Source organism: Mustela nigripes, chromosome 11 (genome assembly GCF_022355385.1).
Source record: "Mustela nigripes isolate SB6536 chromosome 11, MUSNIG.SB6536, whole genome shotgun sequence".
NCBI classification, from domain to species: domain Eukaryota; kingdom Metazoa; phylum Chordata; class Mammalia; order Carnivora; family Mustelidae; genus Mustela; species Mustela nigripes.
This window is the reverse complement of record NC_081567.1, coordinates 5,860,302-5,888,090: the sequence shown is the minus strand read 5'-3', so window position 1 is coordinate 5,888,090 and position 27,789 is coordinate 5,860,302. Positions and strand designations below refer to the sequence as shown.

General features: G+C 52.0%; 2 protein-coding genes across 16 annotated transcripts in view; one reads left to right on the top strand and one right to left on the bottom strand.

Moving 5' to 3' along the window:
* Positions 1–10,832, top strand: part of SMURF1 (SMAD specific E3 ubiquitin protein ligase 1) — a 106,503-nt gene extending 95,671 nt beyond the window's left edge. For 3 of the 4 annotated variants that reach the window (XM_059414430.1, XM_059414427.1, XM_059414429.1), the window contains 6 exons: positions 300–478; positions 1,823–1,960; positions 2,772–2,892; positions 3,711–3,912; positions 5,382–5,466; positions 7,595–10,832. In XM_059414430.1, the coding sequence (XP_059270413.1) occupies positions 300–478; positions 1,823–1,960; positions 2,772–2,892; positions 3,711–3,912; positions 5,382–5,466; positions 7,595–7,694 (825 nt within the window). In that variant the 3' untranslated portion in view covers positions 7,695–10,832. The remainder of the gene's footprint in view (positions 1–299; positions 479–1,822; positions 1,961–2,771; positions 2,893–3,710; positions 3,913–5,381; positions 5,467–7,594) is intronic. The other variant, XM_059414428.1, reaches the window with a different exon arrangement.
* A 15,422-nt stretch (positions 10,833–26,254) lies between these two features.
* TRRAP (transformation/transcription domain associated protein) overlaps positions 26,255–27,789 on the bottom strand; it is a 113,392-nt gene continuing 111,857 nt past the window's right edge. For all 12 annotated transcript variants that reach the window (XM_059414414.1, XM_059414421.1, XM_059414422.1 and 9 more), the window contains one exon: positions 26,255–27,407. In XM_059414414.1, the coding sequence (XP_059270397.1) occupies positions 27,123–27,407 (285 nt within the window). In that variant the 3' untranslated portion in view covers positions 26,255–27,122. The remainder of the gene's footprint in view (positions 27,408–27,789) is intronic.

The following is a 27,789-nucleotide window of genomic DNA, read 5'->3' as shown; positions in this document are numbered from 1 at the left end:
CTGCATTTTCCTTCTACACCGAGTGCCACAAATGATGTTGCAATCCGGAGGAGGTGTTTGAACTAAGGGCCTTTCAAATGCTCAGATGATCTCTACAAAACACGAGCTCTGGCTTTTGACTATCTAACCAGCCTTCCTTTTTCTGTCGGTGAGCACAGCCCGTGAGTAACCGAGTCTGTGTTCGGTCGTGATGGGATGGTTCATTCTCTGGAGAAGCTTGGAGAAAGCCCGAAGCTCGAGGTTCCCACTTTGGCCGGGCCTTCTTCTGATGACTTCGTGTTCTCTGGTGCCTCCTACAGGACCATCTATCTTACTTCCACTTTGTGGGCCGGATCATGGGTCTCGCTGTGTTCCACGGACACTACATCAACGGAGGCTTCACGGTTCCCTTCTATAAGCAGCTCCTGGGGAAGCCCATCCAGCTCTCAGATTTGGAGTCGGTGGATCCAGAATTACATAAGAGCTTAGTGTGGATTCTGTAAGTACAGCCTTGCTGTTCGGACAATGGCGAATTCGTGCACAGCCACCCTCTTGTACGCCAGATACATTCGTTCTGTGCATGTGTGTATGTGTGTGTGCATGTGATTGTTTTTGAGGGGTGGGTGTGAAGTTAGAGAAAGAAAATGCTGTTTCACAACCAGATGCATAAAAGTAGATCGAATAAGAAATACTCAGTTAACATTCTTCATGATGTTTGGCCAGTTTCACTTTATAGACTAATTTCTTTTGTTGTCTTGTCAAATTCTTTTTTTTTTTTTTTTTTTTTAAGATTTTATTTATTTGACAGAGAGAGAGATCACAAGTAGGCAGAGAGGCAGGCAGAGGGAGCAGGCCTCCATCCCAGGACCCTAGGAATCATGACCTGAGCCAAAGGCAGAGGCTTAACCCACTGAGCCACCCAGACACCCCTCCCCTGTCCTCAAATTCTTAAGGATCACACATCCTTGTAATCCTTGGCCAGACAGATGGGCAGGTGGTTTGCTTTTGACTCTCATGGGGAGATGGAAAGTCAAAAACAAAATTAGTAGCAAAGTACCTTATGTCAAAGTATTTGATACAAGAAAAAGATCAAGAAAAATTCCATTTCGCCACCGTTGTTTTAGAAGTCTCCTAAAACGCTTTTGAAAGTAGTCGGCCCCGATCCCTGGGGACACGGTCCTTGGGAGGGAGCCGAGTCCACAGGAGCAAGAGATCCAGCCTCTGGCAGGGGGAGGGCGCGCCGAGGAGCTGAACTCAGTTGTGTCCTGTGCTCTGTCGGCTCCACTTCGCGTGTCCCCACTGGGAACGGGCAGTCTGCGAGGGGCGGGCCTCCAGCCCACGGGAGAGCTTTCACTCTGTGTTGCCAGAAGTGCGGCAGGGGCAGGGGGCCGTTTGAACTCTCTCAAGTGCCACTTTGTGTGAGTGGCCACTTTAAAGGGGGGGCGGTCTCGTGTAGGTGTGTGTCCCTGCAGGTGGCTTTTCCTTGGACTCCGCTCTTTGTGAATCCCTCCTTTCTGTTCAGAGACTCAGGTGACAAAGCAATCAGGTCACCATGTCTTGTAAAATCACAGAATGGTAGGGCTGCCGTCACCTTCCTGCGAAGGGGGAAGCCGAGGGTCGGGGGAACATGGACGTGGAGCTGGGGTCCCCCGGCTCCTCCCAGTATCCGCACCCCTGCGCTGGCACAGGCTCTGTGTCTGCCCACGGCAGCTCCTCCTGCAGCTCTGGGGTGGCAGGCGGTCAGTTCTGTCTGTCTGTCCCCTGGATCTTCCTCACTCGTGTTCAGTTCTCTGCTGTGCTGCGGCAAAGGTCTGACCTCCGTCTTCTGTCCTAACTCCTACAGAGAGAACGATATCACCCCCGTGCTGGACCACACCTTCTGCGTGGAGCACAATGCCTTCGGGAGGATTCTTCAGCATGAACTGAAGCCCAACGGCCGAAACGTTCCTGTCACAGAGGAGAACAAGAAAGAATATGTCCGGTAATGTTCCAGGGGATGGTGGCCGCCACTGGGGCATCCGGGTGGCCCAGGACCGTCCCGGGCACAGCTGGGTCCACATTTAGGAGGTCACAGCTCCTTCACTGTCAGAGGCTTCCCTGTCCCCGTCAGCACGTGGGGCCAGAATCACAGTAATTGAACTGTCGGCTTCTGCGGGCTCTGCATGGGGGAGCCCTGATGCCACCAGGCCTGACCTGTTGAAGGGGCAGTAATGATCCCCCCCCACCCCGATCCCAAGTGGCACAAGGGATTGCAAATGGGTGTGAAGTGGTGAGTGTAGGAGAGAAGTGGAGCCTGGAAGTTTCCTTGAGTTCAGTCTCGAGGAAGTCTGCTCCATCGTGGCCCCACCTCTGACCGCAAAGAAATGACGAGTTGCCGACACTAGAAATCTGGAAGCCTGTGGGCACGTCGGAGTGCTTGGGGGGCCTAACTGGTGTGTGGCTCTCATGATGTCCCCGAATCTTACTTTCAAATCTACTTTTAAACAATGGCCAGAATCGTTGTAACAGGTCAGGTCAATCCTTAGTAAAGAATTACTTTACTAACAGGTCAGGCCTATTTTTAGTAAAGCTTCGGAATGTGTCCAGGCCTGGGCTGACTGACTTATTTTTAACCCGGTCCTACCAGCTGCCGGGGGGGTTCATGCCCCCTCCCCCCAAACACCACCACCCCGGGGAGGCCTGGCGGCGGGGGGTGAGGTTCAGCAGATGATGGCCGACCCTGCTACGGAGGGAAAAGTGTTCTCTTGCCCCGTTTGGTATCGCCTCCCAACTCCTGGGACTTTGTCTTTCAGGTTGTACGTAAACTGGAGATTCATGAGGGGGATCGAAGCCCAGTTCTTAGCTCTCCAGAAAGGATTTAATGAACTCATTCCTCAACACTTACTAAAGCCTTTCGACCAGAAGGAACTGGAGGTGGGTGCTTACTGGGCTGAGCCAAGTCCACAGTCAAGGTCGCGAGCGTGATCCCTATTTTCTTGTTTTACATGTGGTGGCAGAGTGAGGCTCCCCTATTCCCCAGCAGGGCCGGGGCTCTCGGGGCTCCAGAATAACAGGGCTAGAGTGAGTGTCTGTCTGCTTGGCAGCAGCCAGTCCAGATCCTTCTCTGGACGTCGTGAGGGTGTTCTGTGGCTTATCTTATTTTTCAGAATCTCTGTCAGTGGAGGTTCCTAACCCCCTCCAGTGTAGTCCCCTTGCACCGAGGAAGTTATCTCGCATATAACCAGGTTCCCCCCGGCACATCAGCTTTCTGCTTTTGTTCTGGCTATTATTAGACTCGGAACAAAGTGTTATTGTCTCCCCTAATCACACTTCAAGTGCTCGAACACAGCGGGTTCCACCTCTGATGCCGAATGGCTCGGGGCTATGAAATCCTTCTGTCTTTCTGTCCCCACGTACGCGTGGACCTTCCACTCCAGCCTTCAACCTCTGCTGGTCCCAGCCCCCGGGGTCCCTGGGATGAGGCCCCATTTTACAGCTGGTTCTCCTGTACCGACTCCTCGCCGCTGTGATGCAGCGCTGAGCTGTGGTTGTGAGAAAGCCCGAAGCTGGGGGTCCGAAAGCAGCCCAGCGTGGCAGCATCGGGCACACCGCCACGCTCCCTGCCTGTCCAAGCCTGGGGCTCATTTACTCAGACACAGTAAATTTCCTCCTCTCCCGTCCTGGGAGCTGGAGCGGGGGCGCGTGTCATGACCCCGGTTTGGGGTCTGACCTGCTGCCGAACGCCCTCGCAGCTGATCATCGGCGGCCTGGATAAGATCGACGTGAGCGACTGGAAGTCCAACACGCGGCTGAAGCACTGCGGGGCCGACAGCAACATCGTCCGCTGGTTCTGGCAGGCGGTGGAGACCTTCGACGAGGAGAGGAGGGCCAGGCTCCTGCAGTTCGTGACGGGGTCCACCCGGGTCCCTCTCCAAGGCTTCAAGGCTTTGCAAGGTGACTGACGTGGAGGCGGGGCTCCTGGCCCCAGGCATCTCTTCCAGGCGCGCCCCCTGCCAGGCCATGCCGGGATTCTAGAAACGTCTGCTAGGGACGGGTGTGGCCGGTGTTCCCTCAGAACAACTGCCTAGCATTGTGGAAGGGGCTACCCTACCCCCCAGGGGCCGTAGAGACCCTCTTTCCTGCATAGAACGTGGGGAGCTCTGGTGGCTCTTCCATCCGATGCTGGCTTCTGGGGCTCCAGGCTGTGTGAGCCTCTGCCCAAGAACACACCCGTAACATGTAGGAGAGAATGTCAGCACAGCCCAGCTTCCTGCCAAACCCGCCTTTCCCAGCATCCCTGCGGGTCACGGGCTCGGGAAGGAGGGGGATGTGGGGGGCAGTCTGCAGCCGGGGGCCGGCCAGCCCGGTGCTTGCTCGCAGCGGGGTCGGGCGAGACCTGAGCGAGGAAGGGCCCTGTGGATCCAGTGCGTTGCCTTCCCCTACAGAACTGGTTGAGAGGGAGGGTAGGAGGCGCAGCAAGGCTCTGAGGAAAGAGATCAGAGTTCGTGACGTGCACCACGGATTCATTTCTGAGTCTGACAGCGGTTCTCTCAAGGCGGGCCTGAGCGTGGGGGAGAGAGGCCTGGCCTGAGACGTAGGAGATGGACGTCTCTGGCTCCTGTGTTGGTCATTAACGCCAGGGGTCCTCCCTGGGACTCGGTTTTGTTCTCTGTGCAAATGCACTGCCCGATAGGCTCCACTGTTCAGTTTGGGTATCCGTCCTGTCTCTCAGCCCTTCTGACAGTGATTAAAAAAAAAAATTTGACATCTAGATTTTTGATAACCCTGAGAGCAAGAAAGAAAAAGGTATGGCATTATTGTATATTTAGACCTAGTACATGGAATTTTGCATATTAGTAGTGAGAGCAGACACATTTCACGTATAGAATATTCCCTGAGGACGTCTCCGTATTTCCAGGACGTCTCTGAGTGACAGAAGTTCCTTCCGTCCCCTTGGGCTTTCGGCCCAGGTGTTGTGTCCTTTTCTCTTCCCGTTGAAACTCTCCCGGGGAGATTTTGTGACCCCGTGTCTTGCTTTTGTTATAACTCTGCTCCTCTGCCAGTAGTGGGCCTGCTGGCTAAAAATTTCTCTCCAAAAAGAAAAAAGAAAAAAAAGTATCACTGGTAGTTTAAGGACTTTACCCTTCAGATACCCCCACTTGAGTGGGTTCGTGGCCGGGGCACAGGAGAGTTCTCACCAGTCTTTGCTCTTGCCCTGTGATTTTTCTAGAATGTCTGGTAGAGGCCCCTGGATAGCCACGGTCAGCAGATGCTAAGCCACACAGAGGCTTATGCTGCCACAAGAAGCCCATGACCTTGGGCAGCACAGCCCACCCCGGCACTAGGCTGAGGGTGTGGTGGGCAGCGGGGTCGGGGTCGGGCCCTGCCTCTGACGTGCATTAACTAGAATGTTTTCTCGTAAGGCTCTACAGGCGCGGCAGGGCCCCGGCTCTTCACCATCCACCTCATCGACGCCAACACAGACAACCTCCCGAAGGCCCATACCTGGTAAGGCCCGTTCCCCGGGAGCCTGTCTCCGGGGTTGCTGCCCTTTGCATGACTTGTCGCAGCTCTTTTCTGGGATGGAGCGCTCCGCTTCCTTAATCAGCGTCCCGGGGCCACTGGCGATGGCCCCAGCGTCAGCCAGAAGGAGCACTCGGCAGCGGGTCGCAGGAGGGTTGTCAGAAGTCCGTTGTGACATGGGCTTCGTGTCGCCTGGCGCTCCGGCAGGTCCAGTCTTGTCTTCCTGTGCGCGAGCACACACGTCCCTCTCTGCAGGAAAACTAGTTTCTCTTCTTAAATTTTTTTTTTATTTTAGTTTTTAGAGAGAGTGAGCGAGTACACGTGAGTGGTGGGGAGGGGCCGAGGAAGAGGGAGAGTCTTAAACAGCCTCCATGTCCATGTGACACGGGGCTGGGTCTCGTAACCCCGAGATCGGGACCCGAGCTGAGATCAATACTTGGGACGCTCAACTGACTGAGCCACCCAGGCGCCCCCAAAACTCTATAGTTTCTATTTTTAAGACTTAATTAGAAATCGAGAGCGAGCAGGGGCAGGAGGAGGGAAGGAGGGAGAGAGAAACCGGAACAGACTCTGCGGGGAGCTCAGAGTCAGATGCGGGGCTTGATATCAGGACCTGAGCTGGAACCAAGGGGCAGACGCGTAACCGAATGCGCCATCCACGTGCCCCAAAACTGTAGGTTTTCATCTGGAGTTACCCGCCTTCACTTCCTGGGACCCCATTTTCCTTCTGGGAACTTAGTCTGTGATGATGCATCTTGTGTACTGAACAGTATTTCTTCCCCAGACTTTGAACTTAAATAGTATCTACAGCAGATTAAAAATCAAGTTACTTACCTACGCTTTGTCTCAGAAGCCATGTACCGAGAAGGCCAGCGTGTCTAGTTCAGGAGAGCCAGGTCCTGGTCCTTGGGAGGCACGGGGCACAACAGAACGTTCCGGGGTGGGAGCCCGGGGCTGTGGCTTCCCGTTTCCCGGCGCGGCCGGCCCAGCCGGCCCAGCAGCACCGTATCCGTTCTCAGCAGCTGCTCGCCTCCCTGTGGCCAAGGCCTGGCCCAGTTCCGTGCTGGAACACGACAGCCATGAGCGGCGGCATCTGATGCTGAAGCCCCCCGCCCAGACTATCCCACCATTCACCCCAATTCTTTCTCAAAAAACCATCCTTGGGCTGCCTGGGTGGCTCAGTGGGTTAAGCCTCTGCCTTCGGCTCAGGTCATGATCTCAGGGTTCTGGGATCGAGTCCCGCATTGGACTCTCTGCTCAGCAGGGAGCCTGCTTCCTCCTCTCTCTCTCTCTCTCTGCCTGCTTGGTTTCTCTCTGTCAAATAAATAAATAAAATCTTAAAAAAAAAAAAATCCTTAGCTGTTTAACCCCTTGTAATTTAGTCACTCTATGGCCTCTCAGAATTCTGTATTTCTTTTGTTAGGAGAGAATATCCTTCTTAAAGAGTTTTTTTTTTAAACACAATAGTAGAGATGAGTTTCCCCAGGGAGATGTTGATTCATCTCCTCCCTCATTTCTATTCATTTCATGTCCGTGTCCGGGATTTGCTATTTTATTAGTTTTGAGCTATAGCTTGTTTTTGCAAGAAATACTCCGGACTGCCCCCTTTGGTCTCATATCAAGTCACGGGGGATCGGCTGGGCGTGCAGTAGATGGAGGTAGGGGTGACCTGTCAGCCGGTCTGGATTGCGGGGCTCTCTGCAAAGGTGGTGTTTCGTACGAAATAATTTTCCTCAAAGACAACACACAAAACGAGCCGAGAGCTTTGTCCTCATAGAACCAGGAAATAGTAATTGAGTTAATTTTGGTTTTCAAGATTTTAGGGTCTGTGTTGCTGTGTGTGCAATGAAAAATCTTTGCTTTCAGAGCAGAAGAGGACTTGGGGGGAGCAGAGAGCTTGCCTCTGCCTCCTCACCCAGCGAGGCAAGGAGATGCTTCCCCCCTTTTCTTGGCTCTGTCCATGCACACACACACACACACACACACACACTCACCACTCTCTGCTAGCTCGGGGGGCACGAATGCTCCGCCCCCGCCTGTCCTTGTCCCTGAAGCAGGTCCTGGGTCCGGATCCCCCCAGCAGTGACTCTCCCGCTCTTCTGTCCTGTTCCAGCTTTAATCGGATTGACATTCCACCGTATGAATCCTATGAGAAGCTCTATGAGAAGCTGCTGACGGCCGTGGAGGAGACGTGTGGCTTTGCTGTGGAGTGAAGACCAACCAAAGGCAACAGATTCTAGCTCATGACCACCAGACCCAAAGCAAGCTTTCTGTGTGCCTCCTGCAGGGCTGGCTGAGGCCCGGGAACCCTAGGTCACCGGAGGCAAAGAGTTGTCTCCCCTCCTTTTCGTTGAGGGAGCGAGGGGGTGGGGGGGACTTTGGCCGGTGGCTCCCACACATACTTTCCTCCTCTGTGACGGACTCCCATCCCCTTCCAGCACCCATCCAATAAACGCAGCCAGGTTTAGCACTGGGCTTCGGTCACACGGGCTATTCCGCTATGACTGGAACCCAAACGGTGATGGGCTCACTGCCCTGTGGTCCCTAGAGGAAGACCGACCCACACGTTCTGGAACCGAGCCTGGCTTACTGAGGGTTCGTACCTGGTGGCTCTGCCAGCTATTCTGTGTCAGAATGGTCCCGAGGCCCCTTTGCAAGTCCAGCAGCTCAAACTCCAAACCCATCGTCGCCGCTTGCTCCGGGTGCCAGATGAATTTCTAACTGAAAGCGAACCGTGTGGTCGGCGGGCAGTGCGCCGCGCCGGGAAGCCTGCCGCAGAAGCGTGCTTCCCTTTTGGAAAGGTAAAGCGGCTGGGGCAGCCTCGGCTGCGGGCCTGGGGGCAGGTTTCAGGGGATCCTGGCTGAAAAATTTGTGTTGCATAGAGAAAAATGATCTTTCTTTTTAAGAGTCCCTTTGGCCACGTTATCTATCTAATTGGGGATATTTTTCCCGTGAAAATACCACATAACAGAGTTTATACGAGAACAGACCAAACCAGCCTCCACTCCTCGCGGCCAATCCCAGGCTGGGGCTCCCGCACCCCCGGGTGTCGGCTGGGTCACTGAATACTAACAAAGCCTCTGCGCAGAAGTTGCTAAGAGCTGAACTAACAAGAGAGAAGCCTGTTGTTCTAGCTGCTGGCTGGGTGCAGATGCACCTCAAAGGGAGGGGGGACCGGCTGACCTCACTGACTTAACCCCAGCACACCCTCCCCACCCCCGAGTCACTGTTTTAATGCAAACCTGACAGTAGAGGGGGGAGCACGGTTCCGCTCTGGCTCACTCTGGTCATCTTCTGAGCGTCAGAGGGCGACCCAGCAGTCACTGCTCAGTCCCCTTGCCCAGACATCTTCACGGGCTGCGCAAGGCCAGCGCAAGCCGGAGCCCGGGTTTCTCACCCCACTTTCCAGTTTGCACAGCAAGTCGCAGCAGTATTTTGACAAGGTGGTCCGAGCGGAGACTGGCTTCCGCGAAGGGCAGCGACAGCCAGCTGTCCTGTTTGGTTTTTGTTACTGTTTTCGTTTTGGGGGCAAGTGTGTGGGAATTCACGAGCAAGACATTTCACTGTTGAAATTCTGCTGTTGGTTTGGAAGTTAGGGGTTGGCATCCGGCTATGGGGTTTGGAAGCAGCTTTTTGGACGACTCTGTTCTGACACCTTCGGACTGTGGCGGGTCGGGAGGCGCGCTTCCCCTTCTCATCTCGCTGTGGGTCCTCGGGCTGCCCCGAAGCAGTCTGGGGCTCACGAGGGCAGCTCTGGGCCCTCTTTGGATCACAGGGTCTGCCTGGCGTTGGGGGCGGGGGACGGGGGTTGTCGGCCGGGGGTTCCCGGAGCTGCGGGAGTGCGTACTCCGGGCTCCTTAGGAGCGATGTCCGTGTGTCTGTCAAACCCATTCAGGAAGTCCAGGCCGGGCGGTGGGCGTGGTCTTTCAGAAGTTCTGCCTTGCCCCAGCTTGGCTCATCTCGTGTCTCGTTTACCATGATCCTTGTGAGGGCGTGCCCGAAGCTGGCTCCCCCTGATGCCCTAGTCCCCCCTCGGAATCTTCCTCCGGAAGAGTGAGCAAATGTCAACGCCAGACCTGCGCCCAGAGAGGCGAGAGGCTTCCCCTCGTAGGCGAACCCCAACCGCGTGACGAGAAGAGCTCCCCGAGCGAGCGGAGAGCACCTCCGGACTGAGGGGGGAGGAAGCCCGGCTGCTGCTTTTGGTGTTGGTCAGACTCTGCAGGAATTAGTGAGGAGACGAGGCTCTAGTGGGAATGCTGGGTTCGGCTCCTTCCCGACGATCTTCCTGCTGTTGGGAGGAACAGGGGAACCACCCTTAGTGCACCGGGCGGCCCTGGGCTGCTGGCCTGTGTCCGGCGTCAGCTCCGCAGGCGGAGGCCCGAGTCTCTGCTTTTCTCCTTGCACGCGGGCCCCCTCCTCAGCTGTGTGTGACCGTGAAGCCTGAAAGAGCAGAATGTTCCAGAGCCCTCGCTGACTCTCACCAAACGGGCCTGTGTCAGTGGCACTGCCCTTCTAGAACCTTCACGATCAACAGTGGATCGGGCCACCCAAAGAGTAGTGTGGCAGACAGTTGGTAAAAGCTCCCGGTCACTCCGCTTTGGGTCCATGTGGACCCCGTCTCCCACAAGCTCTCATTCGTCCCCTCCACGGTAGTCCCCGCCCGCCCATCCCCCACTCACCTCTTTGCCCAGATGCTTCAGGGGCCCCGCTTCCAGGCTGGTCCTCACCAGCGGTCATCAGCCGACCCTCAGGGATGTAGCCAACCACCGCTCTGCCAGTGCTGGAGGTAGGAAAGACAAAGGGGCTGCTTGGGGGACAGGAAGGACCGCTCTGTCCTGTGGGGGGACCTGCCCACCAGGTGGATTGTGTTCCCTCAGCTTGCTCGGCCGCGTGGTCCCAGTTCAGGTGAGGGGGTCCTCCGAGCGGATCTGGCAGGAAGGGCCTTGGGCAGAGGAGGCGCCCCGCCCCCCAGCCCCGTCTGCAGCCAGGTGTGGGCCACACGGCAGCCTTCCCGACACATAGTATGAATTTTAAAAATTTGTTTATTTTTGTTTCTCAACCACTTTATAATGTATTTTTTAATTTATTTTGTAACGTCTTGTTTTTAAGTATTGCTGCTATCCTTGTTATTCTTCCCACTGTTTTTATCGCGGATTTATTTTGTGAAAATTGTACACTAATGTTCTGTTTTATGTCAAAAATCAAAAGTATTTAAAGAAATACTAGTTCTATTTAATGTGGTTATGGAACCAGCTGGAAACACACAACCAACAGTGATTGTACAGCAGGCTGGACCCGGGAGGTCAGGTTCATTTTGTTACATATGCAATAAACTCACGACTTTACATTTTCTTGGCCTCTGATATTTTGGTGTGGAAATGAGATTTTTTAAAAAATTTGTTTTAATCCCACAAAAAAGAAAGCCCTCGTCCTCTTTCCCCTGCCATAGGCATTTAGCTGAAGGTTTGCCACTATGTTGACTATTTTTTTTTTTTGGCAGAACCAACTCTTGACTTCATTGGCTTTCTCTGTTGTTTTCTGTTCTCGGTCTCTGCTGTCATCCTGTTTCCTATTGCCAGCTTTCCGCTTAGTTTTTTCTTTTCCTAGTTCCTTAAGGTATAAGGTAGGTTTTTGATTTCAGACCTTTCTTCTTTTTCAATGTAAGCGTCTGTTAGCTGCAAGTTTCCGTGTCAGCGCGGCTTTTAGTTTTGATACGCCTCCAGACAGGTTCTACTTTCCCTTGTGGTGCGGAACTGCTCAACTTTTCCCAGACTCAGGAGTTCTCCCTTCTGTCTCTGATTTCTAGCTTCAGTCCACTGTGGGAAGAGCAAATGTTTTGTGTGCTTTCAGTCTTTAAAAAATGTTTTGAGACTTGATTCGTGGCCTTACAGAACGTGGTCTGTTGTGGAGAATGTTCCCTGTGCACTTGAGGAAAACGTGTATTTTGCTGCTGTTGGCGGGGATGTTGTCTGTCTGTTTTAGGTCCGAGTGGTCTGTAATGCTGTGCCAGTCCTCAGTTTCCCTCCTGATCTACCTGGCTGTGCTGGCTTCCAGAGAGTGAGGGACTGCGGAGTCCTGTACTCTAGGGCTGTCCGCTTTGCCCTTCAGTTTTCCAGTGTTTGCTGTGGGTGTCCCTGGCTTTACATTTGTTGTTGAATGTGTTGAGTTTCTTAAAATTGTAGGTGCATTTCTTTACTCCCATTTGAGAAATTTTTGTCCATCACTTCAAATAAGTTCTCCCATTCCAAGCAGGTCTGCCTGCGGCTCTTCCGCACTGTCTCTCGTGCGGCTGCGTTCCCGGGCTCTGGGCTGCCTGCCCGCTCACCGGTCTCTTGGGAGCCCAGACAGCTCCGAGCACTGCAGATGAGTTCTGCTCTCCTCCTTCCAGGACAAGGTAGGGAACCAGGAACTGGGCTGCTTCCTCCCAACCGTGCATTATTGTGCTAGGAAGGGTCGACGCAAAGGCAAGCAAAACTGAAGTTCTTTTCGTCAAGTCAGTAGTTGTTTTCACGTACGTATTTTGCATGTTTCCATGGGGGTAGCGCAGGCCTGGAGCTTCCTAGTGGGAAATCTTCAACTTCTGCCTTTTGATTAGAGAGTTTAATACATTTACATTTCGTAACTTATAAGAAGGGACTTATTTCTTCCACTTTATTGTTTTCTCTGTGCCCCCCACTTCCTTATTGGCTTTTGTAGTTGATTTTTTTTTAGAGTAACACATTTTGAATATTTTCTTGTGTCCTTTTGTATACGTTCTATAGATGCTCTCTTTGAGGTTGCCACAGGGATTACGCTTAACTTCCTGATGCTACCATAACCAAAATTAGGCCAGTCTGAATAGCACAGATACCCCTGCCCTTGCACAGCCCCTTCTGTGGGTGCGGTCCCAGATCACATCTTTATACGCTGTGTGCCCGGTAAGATAGAGCAGTTTGTTATGCATTGGCATTTGCCTACTCTATCCTGTAGAAAATAAGAAGTAGACTCCAAATCAAAATTATAGTAATGCGAGCTTTTTATAACAGGCCATGTGTTTACATTTACTGGAGATTTTGATTTCTACTCACAGCTTTGAGTGACTGTCTAGCAAGCATCCTTCCAATTCAAAGGGAAGGAATTCCTTTAGAGATCTTCGTAAAGCGGTTCTGGTGGGAGCAAACTGCCTCACTTTCGAAGAGGAATTTTGCTGGATATGGAATTCTGACCCTCTCTTACGTCTTCGGTCTAGTAAGTTTGCTGTCTGCTTCCTCAGTGATGATTTCTGTTCATTTGTTTTTTTCAATGGGCCATACCTTTGTATGCCTTGTCACTTTTTGTTGAAAACTGGACATTTGAATTTTATAAGGTAAATCTGGAAATCTGATGATCCTCTTTCCCCAGGGTGTTTTATTTTTTCTTTTCAATTGTTGACAGTGTCTGTGATCAGCCTGAGGTGAAAGCTTTTGAGGTCTTTCTTGAACTCATTTCTTTCCGTGACCATGAGGGTAGCTTTCTAAATTCCCCTGTTTACATGGCTGTTCCTCTTTCTTTCTTTTTTAAACAACTCACATTTTTCATGCATCAGGACTCCTCCACAGCTTCAGCTGGTCCTCCGCTCGGGGTCCCACGGGCTGCTGTGTGTCAGTCATACTGCCTTCTCTCGAGGCCCAAGCAGGGACAAATCCTCAACCAAGCTCCCTTGGGTTGCTGGCAAAATCCATGTCTTAAACGCCTTTGTGACTAAAAGTCCCACCTTCTTATTAGTTCTTGGGACAAGCCATCTTGAGACCATAGTGACTGTCCCCACAGTTGCTTCTGAATGTCCTTTACCTTAAACATTTGGTTCCCAAAATAGGAAATGGGGGAGGGGGGATAAGTAAAACAACAGGGGCGATTCCTTTAAATCGCCTGAAAGCCACATCAGCCCGTGGGGAAGGTGACAGCGGCTGCCCACCTCCGTGTCTGCGCGTCCTTGATCAAAACCAGCCATCAGGGATCAGAATGCAGAATCTCACAGCTGGAGGACCAGGTTCTTATTGCTGACCCTGACCTTGGCAAGCTGCACCAAGAACCCAGGCTGCCGTGTGCCAGGAGTGAGGGGACGGGCAGCCATTACCACACTAAATGCTGAAATAGACTGCAATTCACAATTTACCAGAATGTACCAGCCAAGTTGTCCCTTGGGACTTGCAAGCATTCAGTGGACGCTGGAGTTCCGGAATTGTGGAGTTTTCGTCTGAGTGGAGACGGATTCCTAGTGCTTCCGACTCTGCCAGCTTCCTCGACGCCACTGGTCATATTTCCCCGTGACTCCCACCCGTCAGTCCCTGGAACGCGGCGTGTCCGTGGGCTCAGCACAGACACAGGCCACCCTGCAACAACTTCCTAAGTCTGCTCTTTCGAAACTTTCTGGTTAGTTCCTTCATTCTCCCCTCAACCAACCAACACTGGCCTTCGCCCGGCGCAGGCACTCGACAGCTCACTCGTCTAACCTGATAGTCAAACAGACGGACTGATACGACACAAAAGGCCCTCAAGGGGCAAGATGGCATCCTTGAGAGCCATGACCTGGGGTGGAATCCTGGCTTTGTAACTTGACCTTGAACCTGTTACCTATCCTGTGCCTCAGTTTACTCTTTTGTAAAATGGAGAAAACAGCATCTTCTTCCCCGGAGCACTGGACCGTGTTCCACACAGACATGCAGATGCTCCTTCCTAACGGCCCCCGCTGTTCCACGTTCACGGACACCGCGCTTCCCACACGAGGGTCTTACCTCTCTGTGTCCTTGGCCCCAGGGTGTTGGGCTGCTGCTTCTCTCCCCATCCGCCGGCAGGTGTCCTGAGAAGCCGGGGCAGCCGCGGCCAGAGAACAGACGTCCGCTCCCCGGGGAGCACAGGGCAGTCGAGTGAAGGTGTGGTTGGGCCGAACCAGAGAACCATCCCTTGGGACTCTGGGCAAAGACACGGCGCTGGGTGTGACCACCCCCCCCCCCCCCCGGGGAGATGGAGGATGAGGAGGGGTTGGGAGGGTCTCGAGTCTGCGGCTCTGGTTCGTGACTGTGTGACTCTGGGGGGGTGCATACCTCTTGAGCCTCAGACGCAGCAACACAGAAGATGCTGAAGAGTGTTGACCGAAGAATCGGACAGAGTGACCCTGTGACGGAACAGCTTCCACCCGAGGATGCGGAGGTCCAGGAGGAGCCCCTGGATGTGTGGTCCCTTGGTCAGGGTGGCGGTGAGTGAGTGAACACTGACAGGAGAATCAGCCAGTTGGTCGCTTAGTGAAGTGGAGGGGCAGCCTAGCCTGACGGAGAAGACCCCGAGGGATGCTGCCCGGTGCCTCCCTGGCTCCGCACCAGGCCCAGGAACCCGGATCTACACGGCCTCCTGCCCCGGACAGACAGGCAGTGCCGTGTGACCTGGGGAAGCCCCCGTGCCCGCAGATTGTCCAGAAGTCTCTCCCCGCCGCCCCCCATTCTTGAAATGAAGACTTCGGATTTCTGTACAGGGTATGCAAGTGCCTCATCGCTCACCTGTCAGCGGCCACCCTGGAGCCCTTCTCCGTTTTCAGCGTGGCCTGCATGCCCGTGGCTCTCCGGACCCTGGTGGCCTCTGAGTGGGGGAAGGGGGCGATGCCTGCACGGAGGAGGGGGCCACAGAGGGGCCTGTCCAAGCACCTGCCCAAGACCGCCCCATGCCCCTCTGGGCTCCGCCCTCCTTTTGTCCCCTTCTTTCGCTCACCACCTGCAGAGGAGCTGGTGGAAATGCCACCGCAGGGCCCAGGCTCCGTCCCCATGGGTGGCGGGAGGCTGTGAAGCCAACTCCATCCCCTGGGGAGGCTCTGGGGACCTGCAGAGTCCCGTGGGCTGCGTGGAGCTGCTCTGGGAGCCACCAGGGGCCAGGGATCAGCTTCCTGAGGGCCGAGTTGCCCCTGCCCTCCTGCCCCCCAAACCCCGGAGGTGCGTTCAGCTCCCCCCGAGATCCCCGTCGTGACAGCAGCGTCCTCGGGGGGCTTCCACCTCAAGCATTTCACTGCTTGCAGGCTGGGTTCGAGACCAGGTTTCCCTGCTCACAGTCCCTGAACATTGCACAGGCTTTTAGTGAGGTAATTCGGGGAACCTCGTGTGGGACCCTCTGGAACCCCTCCCCCAACACTCCCAGTTGTTCAAAGCAGCTGGACCCACACCAGGAGGGGCCTGCGAAGAGGGAGTTTTCTGAGGGGCGGCAGGGTGGGTGAGGTCTCGGGCTACATACAACGGGAGGCAGGGAGGGAACAGTGCTGGGCGCGGTAGGGGTACTGGCCCCCAGGCTCGTGGGCTGTCAGGCAGGGTGGGGACGGCCCAAGCTCCAGAAACTACCTCTGGCCTCAAGGACCCAGCTGCTCCTGGGATGGGGACTGTCCTTGTGCCTGGGGAGTGCCCACCAGTGGCTCTCCTGCTTCACCTCTGGTCGTGGGGCCAAGTGGTGGCGCTGCTGCAGGGGACCTCAGCCGGGGACCAGCCACACAGATTGCTGTGGGAGATGGTGACAGGGTTAGACCTGTTTTCCATCACAAAGGGGCTGCTTTGAGCAGACAAGACAAGGAGGCCTCCTGGAGGCAAGGTGGCACCTTGGAGCCGCTTAGCTTCCTCAGAGTTTGGAGGCCTTGAAGCGACATGAAGCCAGACTGGGGGGAAAAAATCAAGAAAAATAAATCAAATCTGGAGGACATTAATAATGATCCGGAAAAGGGCACCTGGGTGGCTCAGTGGGTTAAAGCCTCTGCCTTCAGCTCAGGTCATGATCTCAGGGTCCTGGGATCGAGCCCCGCGTCGGGCTCTCTGCTCAGTGGGGAGCCTGCTTCCCCCTCTCTCTCTGCCTGCCTCTCTGCCTACTTGTGATCTCTCTGTCAAATAAATAAATAAAATATTTTTAAAAACATAATAATGATCTGGAAAGCTCCCGTTCTTCACTTGGGCTTCAAGGCAAGAGTTTCATGAGTGAACAAGCGAAGAGAAACCCCAACATGGGGCACAAGTGAGCCGACAGCTGCCGTATGAAAGCTCAGTCTCGGGGGGGGGGGGGGCTTCAGAACACACGTGGCGCCGAGGACCTGTCATCACGTCTGTCTCCTCCCTCGGGAGCCAACAGAGGACCGAAGGGAGGCTGCCCATAGCCCCAGGAGACGCCCTGCATCAGCATTCTCCTCTCCAGGGAAGCACGGAGCTACTTCCAGAAGCAGGAGAAGGCTGGGGGAGAAGAGGGGTCAGTGCGTGCAGCAGAGCCAAGCCATGGGGCGGGGAGTCGGGTCAATCCTGCGGCAGGGGAGACCGGCTGGCGTCACAGGGGGCATGGAGGGGGCGGGGGACTGGGTGGGAAGGTTCTGTCAGGAAGCAGAAAGCCCATAGAAGGCATGTCACAAGGATCTGAAGACTGATTGATGCAGCTCAGATACTTTTTTTTTTTTTTTTTTTTAAAGATTCCACCCATTTACCTGACAGAGATCACAAGTAGGCAGAGAGGCAGGCAGAGAGAGAGGAGGAAGGAGGCTCCCCGCAGAGCAGAGAGCCCGATGCGGGGCTCGATCCCAGGACCCTGAGATCATGACCTGAGCCGAAGGCAGAGGCTTTAACCCACTGAGCCACCCAGGCGCCCCTAGATACTTTTAAAAAAGTCTTGAGAAAAGACAAAACCAAATGTGTACTAGAACAGCAGGGAAAGAAATCACCAGAGCTCTTCTAAGTCCCCGTTTAAAATCCCCAGAGAACGATTCAGGGCAGTCAAACAGCCATAGATACACGTATGAAACCATTATGTTGTACACCTTGAACTAATGCAATGTCCTAGGTCAACTGCATCTCAATAAAACTGGGAAAAAAATAAAATTCCTACGCTTCCATAAAAAAGGTTTGGGGGCGCCTGGGTGGCTCAATTGGTTAGGCGTCTGACTCTTGATTTCGGTTCAGGTCATGATCTCAAGCCCCGTGTCGGGCTCCACGCCGAGCATGGAGCCTCGTTAAGGTTCTCTTCTCTCCCTCTGCCCTTCACTCCCCTGCTTGTCATGCTCTAAAAAACTAAATAAAAGTTCGAGATCCTTTAAAAATCTATCAATAATAATTTACATTGGAAATTTATAGGCTCTTCCAGGTCTGAAAAATTGTTTTTTGTTAAGTGTAGTTGACACACGACGTTACGCTAGTTTCCGGTGTACAACGCAGGGACTCGATGGCTCTACACGTTACGCTCTGCCCCCCGCAAGCGCAGCGGCCGTCGGTCACCACAAGGCACTATCCCGATACCAGTGACCATACTCCCCGGGCTGTCCCTTTATCCCCACGACTTACTCCTTCCATAACTGGAAGCCTGTACCTCCCGCTCCCCTTCACCCATTTTGCCCAAAACGCCCCACCCTCAGCATTTGAAAAAAAATATTTAAAATAGGCTTGGTTCACCTGATGGGGTTGGTGTAGTCTGACTCATTCTTGCAGCTCTATAGGAATCAGGTTCTGATCCCTGAGTCCGAGAACTCCTTTACTCTGAGGAAAAAAAATCAACTTATATTAACTCATGATCACATAAAGAAAGCTTGTGCTGGGCACAGAACCTGGATGTTAAAAATTTCCCATTTTCTTTTACGATTCTCTTAAAAAAAAAAAAAAGTTGCAGAAAATGGAAGGTAAGAGTTCAGCAGAAACTGCATAGATGAAGAAATGAATCTCTATTGACGTTCGATCGAGAATTAATTCCCTGTGTAAATAGAAAGGAGATCTTTCTGAAGCATTTTAAAAGGTCAGACATATATGTGAACAGCTGTAGCCTGGCCAAGAGACCAAAATTCTTCCAGAAACATCAGGAATCCTCAGTGGCTTTTCCAAGGCCATCTCATTGCCCGTGACAGAAACACGGTAATTTTAGGAAAAGAAAGTGCAGACTTTAGACAAAATTTACTCAGAAGGAATTAAAAGCTTAACATATGTCTCCAATATTTCGAGCGAAGCGTCTGGCAGAGGCCCAAGAGGCCCAGCAGGAAATCTTCTGGAACCAGACTCCTGAGAAAGAAAGAACTCGGAGCTATGATCATACAGGGACCCAGGGTGTGACTGTGTCCCCCACAGGCTCAGGCCCTCTGGAGCAGGGACCCTCCACTGAATGTGTCCGTCCTCCTGATGGCTGGGCAGACCTGGATGCTCGGACGCTCACCCACCTAGAAGCATAGGCCAAGATGCAGGTCTTCCCCTCAGACTCCGTTACCCTGGTGTCCCAGGGACCGAGCCTGAGAGCACCTGTCCTTTCGAACATTCCGGAAAACAAGGATGCTACCCTCCAGGATTTCTCTCCTCCAGTGACCCTTGTTGGCCCAACACACACTCCACTGACAACAGAAATGTCTACACCAGATGCTGGATCCCACCTCCGTCCACGCAGTCTGAGGCGATGCTCTGCCTTCTACTGTGACAGCGGGACGATCCTGAACCTGACCCCAACAGCTCTGTCTCTACAGTAAAGTAACTGGGAATTTTCTCTCGTTTAGCTTTACTGCTCTTAATTCAGAGTTTATACGTGGGGTTCAAATGATGAAATTATTTGTAATGATTAATAACTGAAGAATATTTGAATTTGAATCTTATAACTTAAATGATTCTACTTCACTCTGTTTGTGGGTAGTGTCAATACAGCATTTTCATTGCTACTAAGGTCTGTTAACATAATCCATAAATCACTCATTTCTAAGATAATCTTGACACTTTTTTTCTCGGTTTTATTGCCGTTATTTACAATCCTCTGGGGCTTACTTTACACTTATATTTGACGTAAGAGCGAATCTGGGTGGCTCAGTCGGTTAAGCATCTGCCTTCAGCTCAGGTCATGATCCGAGGCTCCTAGGATCGAGTCCCGCATCAGGCGCCCTGCGTAGGGGGGAGTCTGCTTCTCCCTCTCCCTCGGCCCCCTCCCCTGCTCGTCTCTCTTGCTCATTCTCTCAAATAAATAAATAAAATCTTAAAAAAAAAAAAAAAAAAGAGTGACTCTCCGGAGTAACTGTTCCCTTTTTTCTGTGTCTAGAGAGCGTGGGAATGGAGGACAGATTTTGGTTGGTGTCAGGTCACTCACCATGGGACCTGTGCTCAGAGTCCTGGAGGATTTCAAAACTTCATTTCTGTAAATCGAGGGCTGGGTTTCGTCTAGTTTTTTTTTTTTTTTTTAAAGATTTTATTTATTTATTTGACAGACAGAGATCACAAGTAGGCAGAGAGGTAGGCAGAGAGAGAGGAGGAAGCAGGCTTCCTGCTGAGCAGAGAGCCCGATGCGGGGCTCGATCCCAGGATCCTGAGATCATGACCTGAGCTGAAGGCAGCGGCTTAACCCACTGAGCCACCCAGGCGCCCCGTTTCGTCTAGTTTTTAAGACTGAAGTATTTGTATGAATGCATTTTCATTTAAAATTATCTTAATTTACATTTTGTAAATTATAACTCAATAAATTATAACATTTAAAGGGAAGGCCTAGACAGTGACGGCAGCCAAGAGGGCGGATGAGGACGCTCCGGGCCTCACCCCCACCCCCCCTCCCAGTGGATGACTCCAGACTGGCTGAATTAACCTTATAGGTGGGCGGGCGCTCTGGGAGTCCAACATCCACAGCCAGCAAGCAAACGCCCATCAGAAAAAAGCTACATTCACAATGGTAGGACATTTCCAGGTGTGTGCCCTTGCCCCACTCCCTCCTTGGTCTGGCACTGCATGGTTGGGGGGGTGGGGCGGGCAGCCAGGTCCCCTGTTCCCTTTTTTACAAATGGGAGGGCAAAGCAGCCTGTCAGAGGCTGGGGGACTGGTCTTGGCGTCACCTGACTTGGAGATCGGTCAAGAGCAGCAGAGCCTGAATCTCAAAAGTAGAGGGAGCTCAAGCAGCAGGAGGTGTGGCCTGTTAAAACTGTAGGCCACCTGCGTGGGCACCAGATGAATGACTGAGGAGCAACACAACATCTGCAGCTCCCGAAGACGGAGGGGGGGAGGGGAGGGGGGAAGGGGTGGACCACACGCTCTCAGGAAAATGAAGACATTTAAAAGCAGCTACATGGCACTTAGGCGGCTCAGTTGGTTAAGTGGCTGCCTATGGCTCAGGTCATGATCCTGGATTCCCGGGATAGAGTCCCGCATCAGGCTCCCAGCTCCACTGGGAGTCTGCTTCTCCCTTCTCATGCTCTCTCTTTCTCTCAAAGAAAGAAAGAAAATCTTAAAAATAAATAAATAAATAAATAAAAGCAGCTATGTATCTGGGATGGGGGCGGGGGGAGGGATGCGAAAAGCCTACACACAAGTCCAAGGAAAAGCCTGAGAAGACATTAAGCCTCCGTGTTGGGCCAACCAGCAAAAGTCTTCCTCTGCACAGAAAGGGTTGACAAAAACTGGGACATCTCTCAAATGCCCAATTTTCAGCAAAAGATCACAAGGCAGAAACAAGAGAACATGGTAAGCGTACAGAAAATACTATAGGATATACACCAAAGCACATGAGAAAGGAACCAAAATGTCCCTACAGAAAAAAACAACTGAAATCAACTGACCCCAAAGGCAGGCAGTCATAGGAGGAAATGAGAAGGGAGAAGAGATGAAAGATAGAAAACAAAGTGGCAAAAGCAAGTCTTCTCCAACCAGTAATCGGTTCCGAGGTAAACGATTCACACCTGACAGACACATACAGACACTATCCAACATCATCTTACCTCCAGAAGAACCTAAGAAAATACCAAAAAACTGTTAGGACTAAAAAACAAATACATACCGCCTTCCTAAGGAGACTTGTGACATTTTAATCAAATTAGTCCTCCAAACAAGAGAACAATACTACTTATGTTAAGAACATGTGGTCCAGGGGCGCCTGGCTGGCTCAGTGATGGAGCGTGTAACTCCTGATCTCAGGTTCAGGAGTTCGAGTCCCATGCTGGGTACAGAGATGACTCACTTAACTTACATATGTACATAAGAAAGAAAATATGGTCTAGTGTAAAAATAATACTGTGTCGTGAGGTTAACATGTAGAGAAGTAAAATGTGTAACATCAACAGCACTGAGGATGAGGGGTGAAAAGGAAGTGACTATTAGGGATTCTGACATGGGTGATGGGGTGTAATCACATTTGAACGTAGACGGTGATATGTTGGAGAAGAATACAGTAACTCTCGAAAATTCACTAAAAACAAGGCATACTATCCAGAAATACATAAAAAAATTTTATCCCTCTAGATTCATGAGGTTTAGGAGTCAAAATAGTCCTGAATTATATTTGGTGGTATTTTAAGATTTTTCATCTATTTTCTATGTACAATGTAGGTCCACTTTTTTTTTTCGTTTTGGACTCCTCATTAAATTTTGGAATTAAAAATAAGCTAAAGATAAGAACTACCTTACACTATTTATACAGAATCCCAATACAATTACAGTATGTTTAGTATTTCCCAAACTTTTCTTTCAGACCAGGAAAGTACACTTGACCAGAATCAGTAGACTGGTATACAGTAATTAATTTTTCAGTCTGCCAAAGATAACATTGAAAAAATCAGTAACAATCACCCATATTACTAGCATTTCATTTAATAAGGACATTTTAATAGCAAAACTTCTCATGATAAAAGACTGTCATTGATCTTTATGAACCTCACTTTGGTGCATCGATTTTTCTCCTCTTTCTACTGATGGGCAAAACTTTCTGCACCAGCTCAAAGAGGGTTCATAATCCAGTGTTTGCTACCCCTGGTTTTCCCCCATTCTCCCCTCCCCCACAACTGGGTTCATTCATTAACCAGGGGTGGCCCATGTGTCCATCAAAATCCTCATTTCCCCTCCTGCGGGACCCCACCACCACCTTTGCAATCTGTCTTCCTCTACACTTCTTCCCCCGTCTTTCTCCACACTTCCAGAGCGCCACCATTTCCTTGAGACTCAACTCACATCTTTAAGGTCCCAAGATCTTTTCTGAAGTGAAGGCTTACAGAAAGAACCTTTAGTCAGTTCTGATTTTCAAGAAACGAATCTAAAGCTTCCTAGATTTTCAGACTCTTTTTCACCATGTTCATCCAACAACTAAAATGGTTTTCCCCTGAAGAAAATTTATGCCAGCACTATCTTGAAAGAAATGTTTTTTCTTCCTGATAAAAAAACAAAAAAACTGTCTGAACTTGAAGACAAATTCAGTGATATGGCAGGAAAGGGAATAAACAAACAGAAATCATTTGTTTCTGTAGGTGAACAACGAACAACCCAAAGATGAAGTTAAGAAATGACTCCACTTGTAGTAGTATCAAGAAGAACAGGAAACTTTACCAAAACTTTACCAGGAAAATGAAATACTTATACACTCGAAACTATAAAATTATAAAATGAAAAATTAAGACAACATAAATGGAAAGACATTCTGGGTTCACGGATTGGGAGACTTAATATTGCTAAGATGTCCCTACTGTACTAAAGGATCTACAAATTCTATGCAACGCCTACAAAAACCTAACAACACTTTTGCAAAACCAGAAAAATCCTCCCTAAAATTCATAGGGAATCTCAAGGACTCCCAATGAGCCAAAACAGTCTTGAGAAGAACAACGTTGGCGGCCTCACACTTCCTGATTTCAAAACACACAACAAAGCTACAGTCATAAACATAGCTTGGCACTGACATAAAGACAGACATATGTAAGGGGCGCCTGGCTGGCTCAGTTGGAAAAGCATGTGACTCTTGATCTCAGGGTCGTAAGTTTGAGCCCCACACTGGGTGCAGAGGTTACTAAAAGAATGAATGAATGAACGAATGAATATTTTAAAAAATAAGACACACATATATATAGACCAATGGAATAGAATAGAGAACCCATAAATAAACCCCCTCATACATGGTCAAATTGACCATTCCATGGAGGATGGCTCTTGGGAACAAATGGCCTTTGAAAAACTCATATCCACGTGCAAAAGAATGAGGTTGAACCTCTCTACCTTATGGATCCAAGATTTAAATGTAAGAACAAAAGTATAAAAGTCTGGGGCACCTGGGTGGCTCAGTGGGTTGAGCCTCTGCCTTCAGTTCGTGTCATGATCTCGGCGTCCTGGGATCGAGCCCCACATCAGGCTCTCTGCTCAGCAGGGAGCCTGCTTCCGCCCCTCTTTCTGCCTGCTCCTCTGCTTGTAATTTCTTTTTGTAAAAAACAAAAACAAACAAACAAACAAAACCCCAAAAAACATACCCCCAAAAGACCCCAAAACTATAAAAGTCTTAGAAAAAACATGGGGGGAAAACATGGTGACATCCGGTTTGGCATGATTCCTTGGATACAGCAACAAAGCACACAGGCAACGACAGAAAACTAGATAAACGGCTACATCCAAATTCAAAACTTAGCTGTGAAGTACTATCAACAGAATGCGAGGGCAGCCCACACAATGGGAGAAAGCAGGTGTAAATCCTGTACCTGTAAGGGATTAGTATCCAGAATATATAAAGAACTCCTACAGCTTAAAAAAAAAAAAACCAACAACCCAGTTAAGAAATGGATAAAATATGTGCATAACTATTTCTCCAAAGAAGATACACAAGTGGTCTGTAAGCTCATGAAAGATGCTCGAAACCAGTAATCACAAGGGAGATGCAAACCCAAACCCCGGTGAGACAGGTGCCACCCTACACCCACCTCCGGTGGTTGCTACAAGAAAGGAAACGAACATTGACAAGGATGTGGAGAAATAAACCCACGTACGCACCAGTGGGCAGGGTGTAGAAGGTTCAGTGGCTGAGGGAAACCTCACGGCAGTCCTTCGCACAATTCCAAATAGAATTACCCTAGGACGCAGCAACTCCGCTTCTGTGCGTATCCCCAAAGGACCGAGCGCTGGGGGCCCAACCAGAATCTGCACGACCCTGTCCACGTGGCATTCATCACAATAACCGAAGCAACCGGTCGAGGGACGCAGATAACCAGGATGTGGTGTGGACGAAACACGGGATCGCTCAGCTTCCAGAAGGAACCGCGTCCACGTGCTCTAACACAGACGCCCCAGGAGGATGGATGCCGAGGGAAGGAAGCCAAGCACAGAAAGACAGAAACGTACGGTTCTATTTACCGGAAATGCCTGGAGTAGACACATCCATAGGACAGAAAGCAGAAGAAGAAACTGCCAGGGGCAGGGGGCTCATGTTTAAGGGAGGCAAAGCTTCCATTTGGGAAGATGAAGAAAGTTCTGGAGAAGGATGGTAGGGGTGGGGTGGGTTACACAACCATGTAGCACTTAATGTCACGGAGCCGGACACTTAGAAATGGTTCAAATGGTGAATCTTTTTTTTTTTTTTTTTTTAAAGATTATTTATTTATTTATTTGACAGGCAGAGATCACAAGTAGGCAGAGAGGCAGGCAGAGAGAGAGAGGAAGAAGCAGGCTCTCTGCCGAGCAGAGAGCCCGATGTGGGGCTCGATCCCAGGACCCTGGGATCATGACCTGAGCCAAAGGCAGAGGCTTTAACCCACTGAGACACCCAGGCGCCCCTCAAATGGTGAATCTTATGTAGATTTTCCCATCACAAAAGTGTTGCCTGCTTCTCCTTCTTCCTCTACACCCTGATCCCTACTCATTCTCTTTCTCGCTTTGCTTTCTAATAAACAAAATCTTAGAAAAATACAAACAAAAACTTAAAAAGGTAAGAGTCTAGTAACAGTCCTTACCTTGCAACGGTGCTTAGAGAATCGAGGGCACAAGCCGGGTGTGGTTCCCACAAGCAGACCGGTTCTCTGGCTTCTCAGCTCCAGGTCCCCGGGCTTTCCACCTACTGATGGCGCATAGAAGGTGCTGGAGCTGCCCCGAGGAACACGCTTCTGCCCTCACTGCTCCAAGGCTGGTTCTCCTAGAAAGCGGGGGTAGCGCCGAAGGCACGGCGTGGGCGAGCCTGGCACAAAACCCGGCCCCCCGGTACACAGGTCTCCCTCCTCCGAACACCGACCACACGTGTCTGCCACTGTGCTCCACAGCTGACGCCCCTCTGAGCTGGGAAGCCCTTCTCTGTGAAGTGGAGGGCTGTCGCCTCAGGATGCAGGGACCCTCTACCTTCCAGGACTGGTGACCCGTGCAGCGGCCCCACCTTGGGGCCACCAGCTGCCATCAACCCTGCCTCCCAGGCGCAGACGGGCCCCTCCGCGGTCACCTCTGTGTCTTCTGCACATCTGCTTATGCCTCTTGGACTGGACTTTGTGGGGACACTGCATGCGATCGGCCACAGGCTTCCCCCATGCTGGCCTGGGGCATCAGGGGACAACAAGGTTGGTAAAGGCAAGGCCTGGCCCAAGTCCCGGCCCTGAAAGGGGTCCTGCCGGGCAGGCCCTGAGTTGTGGGAAGGCGGTCCTCCTCCTCAGAGCAGACAGAGCTTCCCAGTGGAGTGAGCCCTTTTAAATTCAGAAGCCTAATTGCATACACCATGGGCTCAGGAACAGGAACCGCAACCCCCCCACACCCACTGCAGGCCAAGCCGGGGGCTGGGCAAGGCCGTGCACAGAGGCCACCCGGCAGCATCCCTGAGCTGGGGAGACCAAGCCAAAGGGACCAGACCCCGGGCATGGTTCATACCGTCAGAGTCGGGACCAGCCTTCTCCGTCACCATCACAAAAGCCACTGCATGTGGGTTCCGACCCGGGAGTTCCAAGCTGAGACCCCTCCCAGGCGTCACTGGCTTGTCACCAGAGAGCCACCCTGAGCATGGACCCTGCTAGCTCAGCAGGGCTCGGTCCCCAAGGGGCCGAGGGCACACCGCACAGAAACAAGCATTTCCACACATAGGGGAGGACAAAGCCTTTTATAAAATATTTATTCTAAAAAAATCACACTGTACAAATTTAGATAGAACATTCTCAATGCTCGTATTTATAAAAATCTGAACAGAACAGACTGGAGTGAACAGACAAACTTTGTGGCTGTTTCCTTTTTAAATTAGGAAGGAAAAGTGTTTTTCCAGGTACGATGATAGCGGACGTCCCGCAGGTGCCCGACACGCAGCCGGTGAGAGGCGGATCGGTCCCCGGGCCGCTTCCCGAGCGCACTCTCCCGGCAGAAGTCACTTCCACCGGCCCGGGCAAGGCTGCCTCAGGGGCCGCAGGAGGCCCTGCTGAGCCGCGTCGGCCGCTCCGGGAGATCCCCGAGCCGGTTCCGTACAGCAGAAAAGTTTGTGCTTCGAGAAAGGCCAGCACAATGTGTTCATAATTTCCTGTTTCTCTAACAAAGCGGGTTTTCTGTACACTTGTTACAAAGGTCTGTACAAAAGGACAAAGCTCCCGGGAGGTGTCGCTTCTGAGTTAAAAATGGACAATACGGAACTGTCTTCCGCGGCTCAAGCTGTACATTCACACAGAGGGAGGAACACAGTAAAAAAGAAAGAATTCACAAATTCCAGACCGGGGAAGCCTGGTTTCATAAAAGGAGCGGCAGAAGCTCAGATGCTTCCGCTCTGCTCTGGCTGGAGGCCCGGCCCCCGTCCCGGGCGGGTGGCGCCCCCCACCCCAAGCTGCACGTCCCGCTCCCGCACTCGAGCTGTCGGGAGGCGTGGGGGACAGGGGCAGCAGCCCGGCGACACTGCGGAGCTCGCAGCTGGAGCTGGGACAGGCGGACCGGAGCGAGCGGCCGGCGGGCGCGGGGCAGAGGCGCATCAGGATCCTGACGAGCTCACAGCCACGGGTGCCAGGCGGGGTCCATGCGACACAGGTTGTCCAGGCTGTTGGCGGCGGCCACCAGCGTGTTCACTTTGCTCTCCCCGCCTTCAAACTGGGCCAGGTTGTGCAGGCGGGTCATGATGGCGGTGACCGCCTTCTGCACCAGGGAGACCAGCTGCTGGCTGTCCATGTTCTCGGGCTGCCCCGCAGCCGAGAGCGGAGAGGAGGTGTCCTCCTGCGTTTTTTTGTGCCAAGCAATGATCTCGTCCCGAAGCACCGTTTTCAGGATGCCATCCACCTGCGCCGAGAGAGAAGGAAACGGCGCCGGTTTAACCGGGAGCATCGCGGAGGGGCGGCTTCCTAACAGGGCTGGGCCCGACCACGGCAGGAGCCGCAGTGCCCAGGGCCTCGCCAATGTGCCCGGGAAGCCGCCTGGGGTCGAGCGGTGGCCAAGAGGCCCAGCACTTTGATCTGGTCTGAGCAGGGCACACGTGTCCCATGGCACCCGCTGCTGCCACACCACTTCCTGGAGCCAAACGTCTGTGTCACTCCACGCGACCCGTCGGGGCCTATTCCCAGCGCTGCAGCCAAGAGTGAACAGGACAGAAACACCAACAGCCCCTTGCCCTTAGGGGGCATTGGTCCTAACAAAGAAATGCCCGGCATGCCCTGCGGTGATG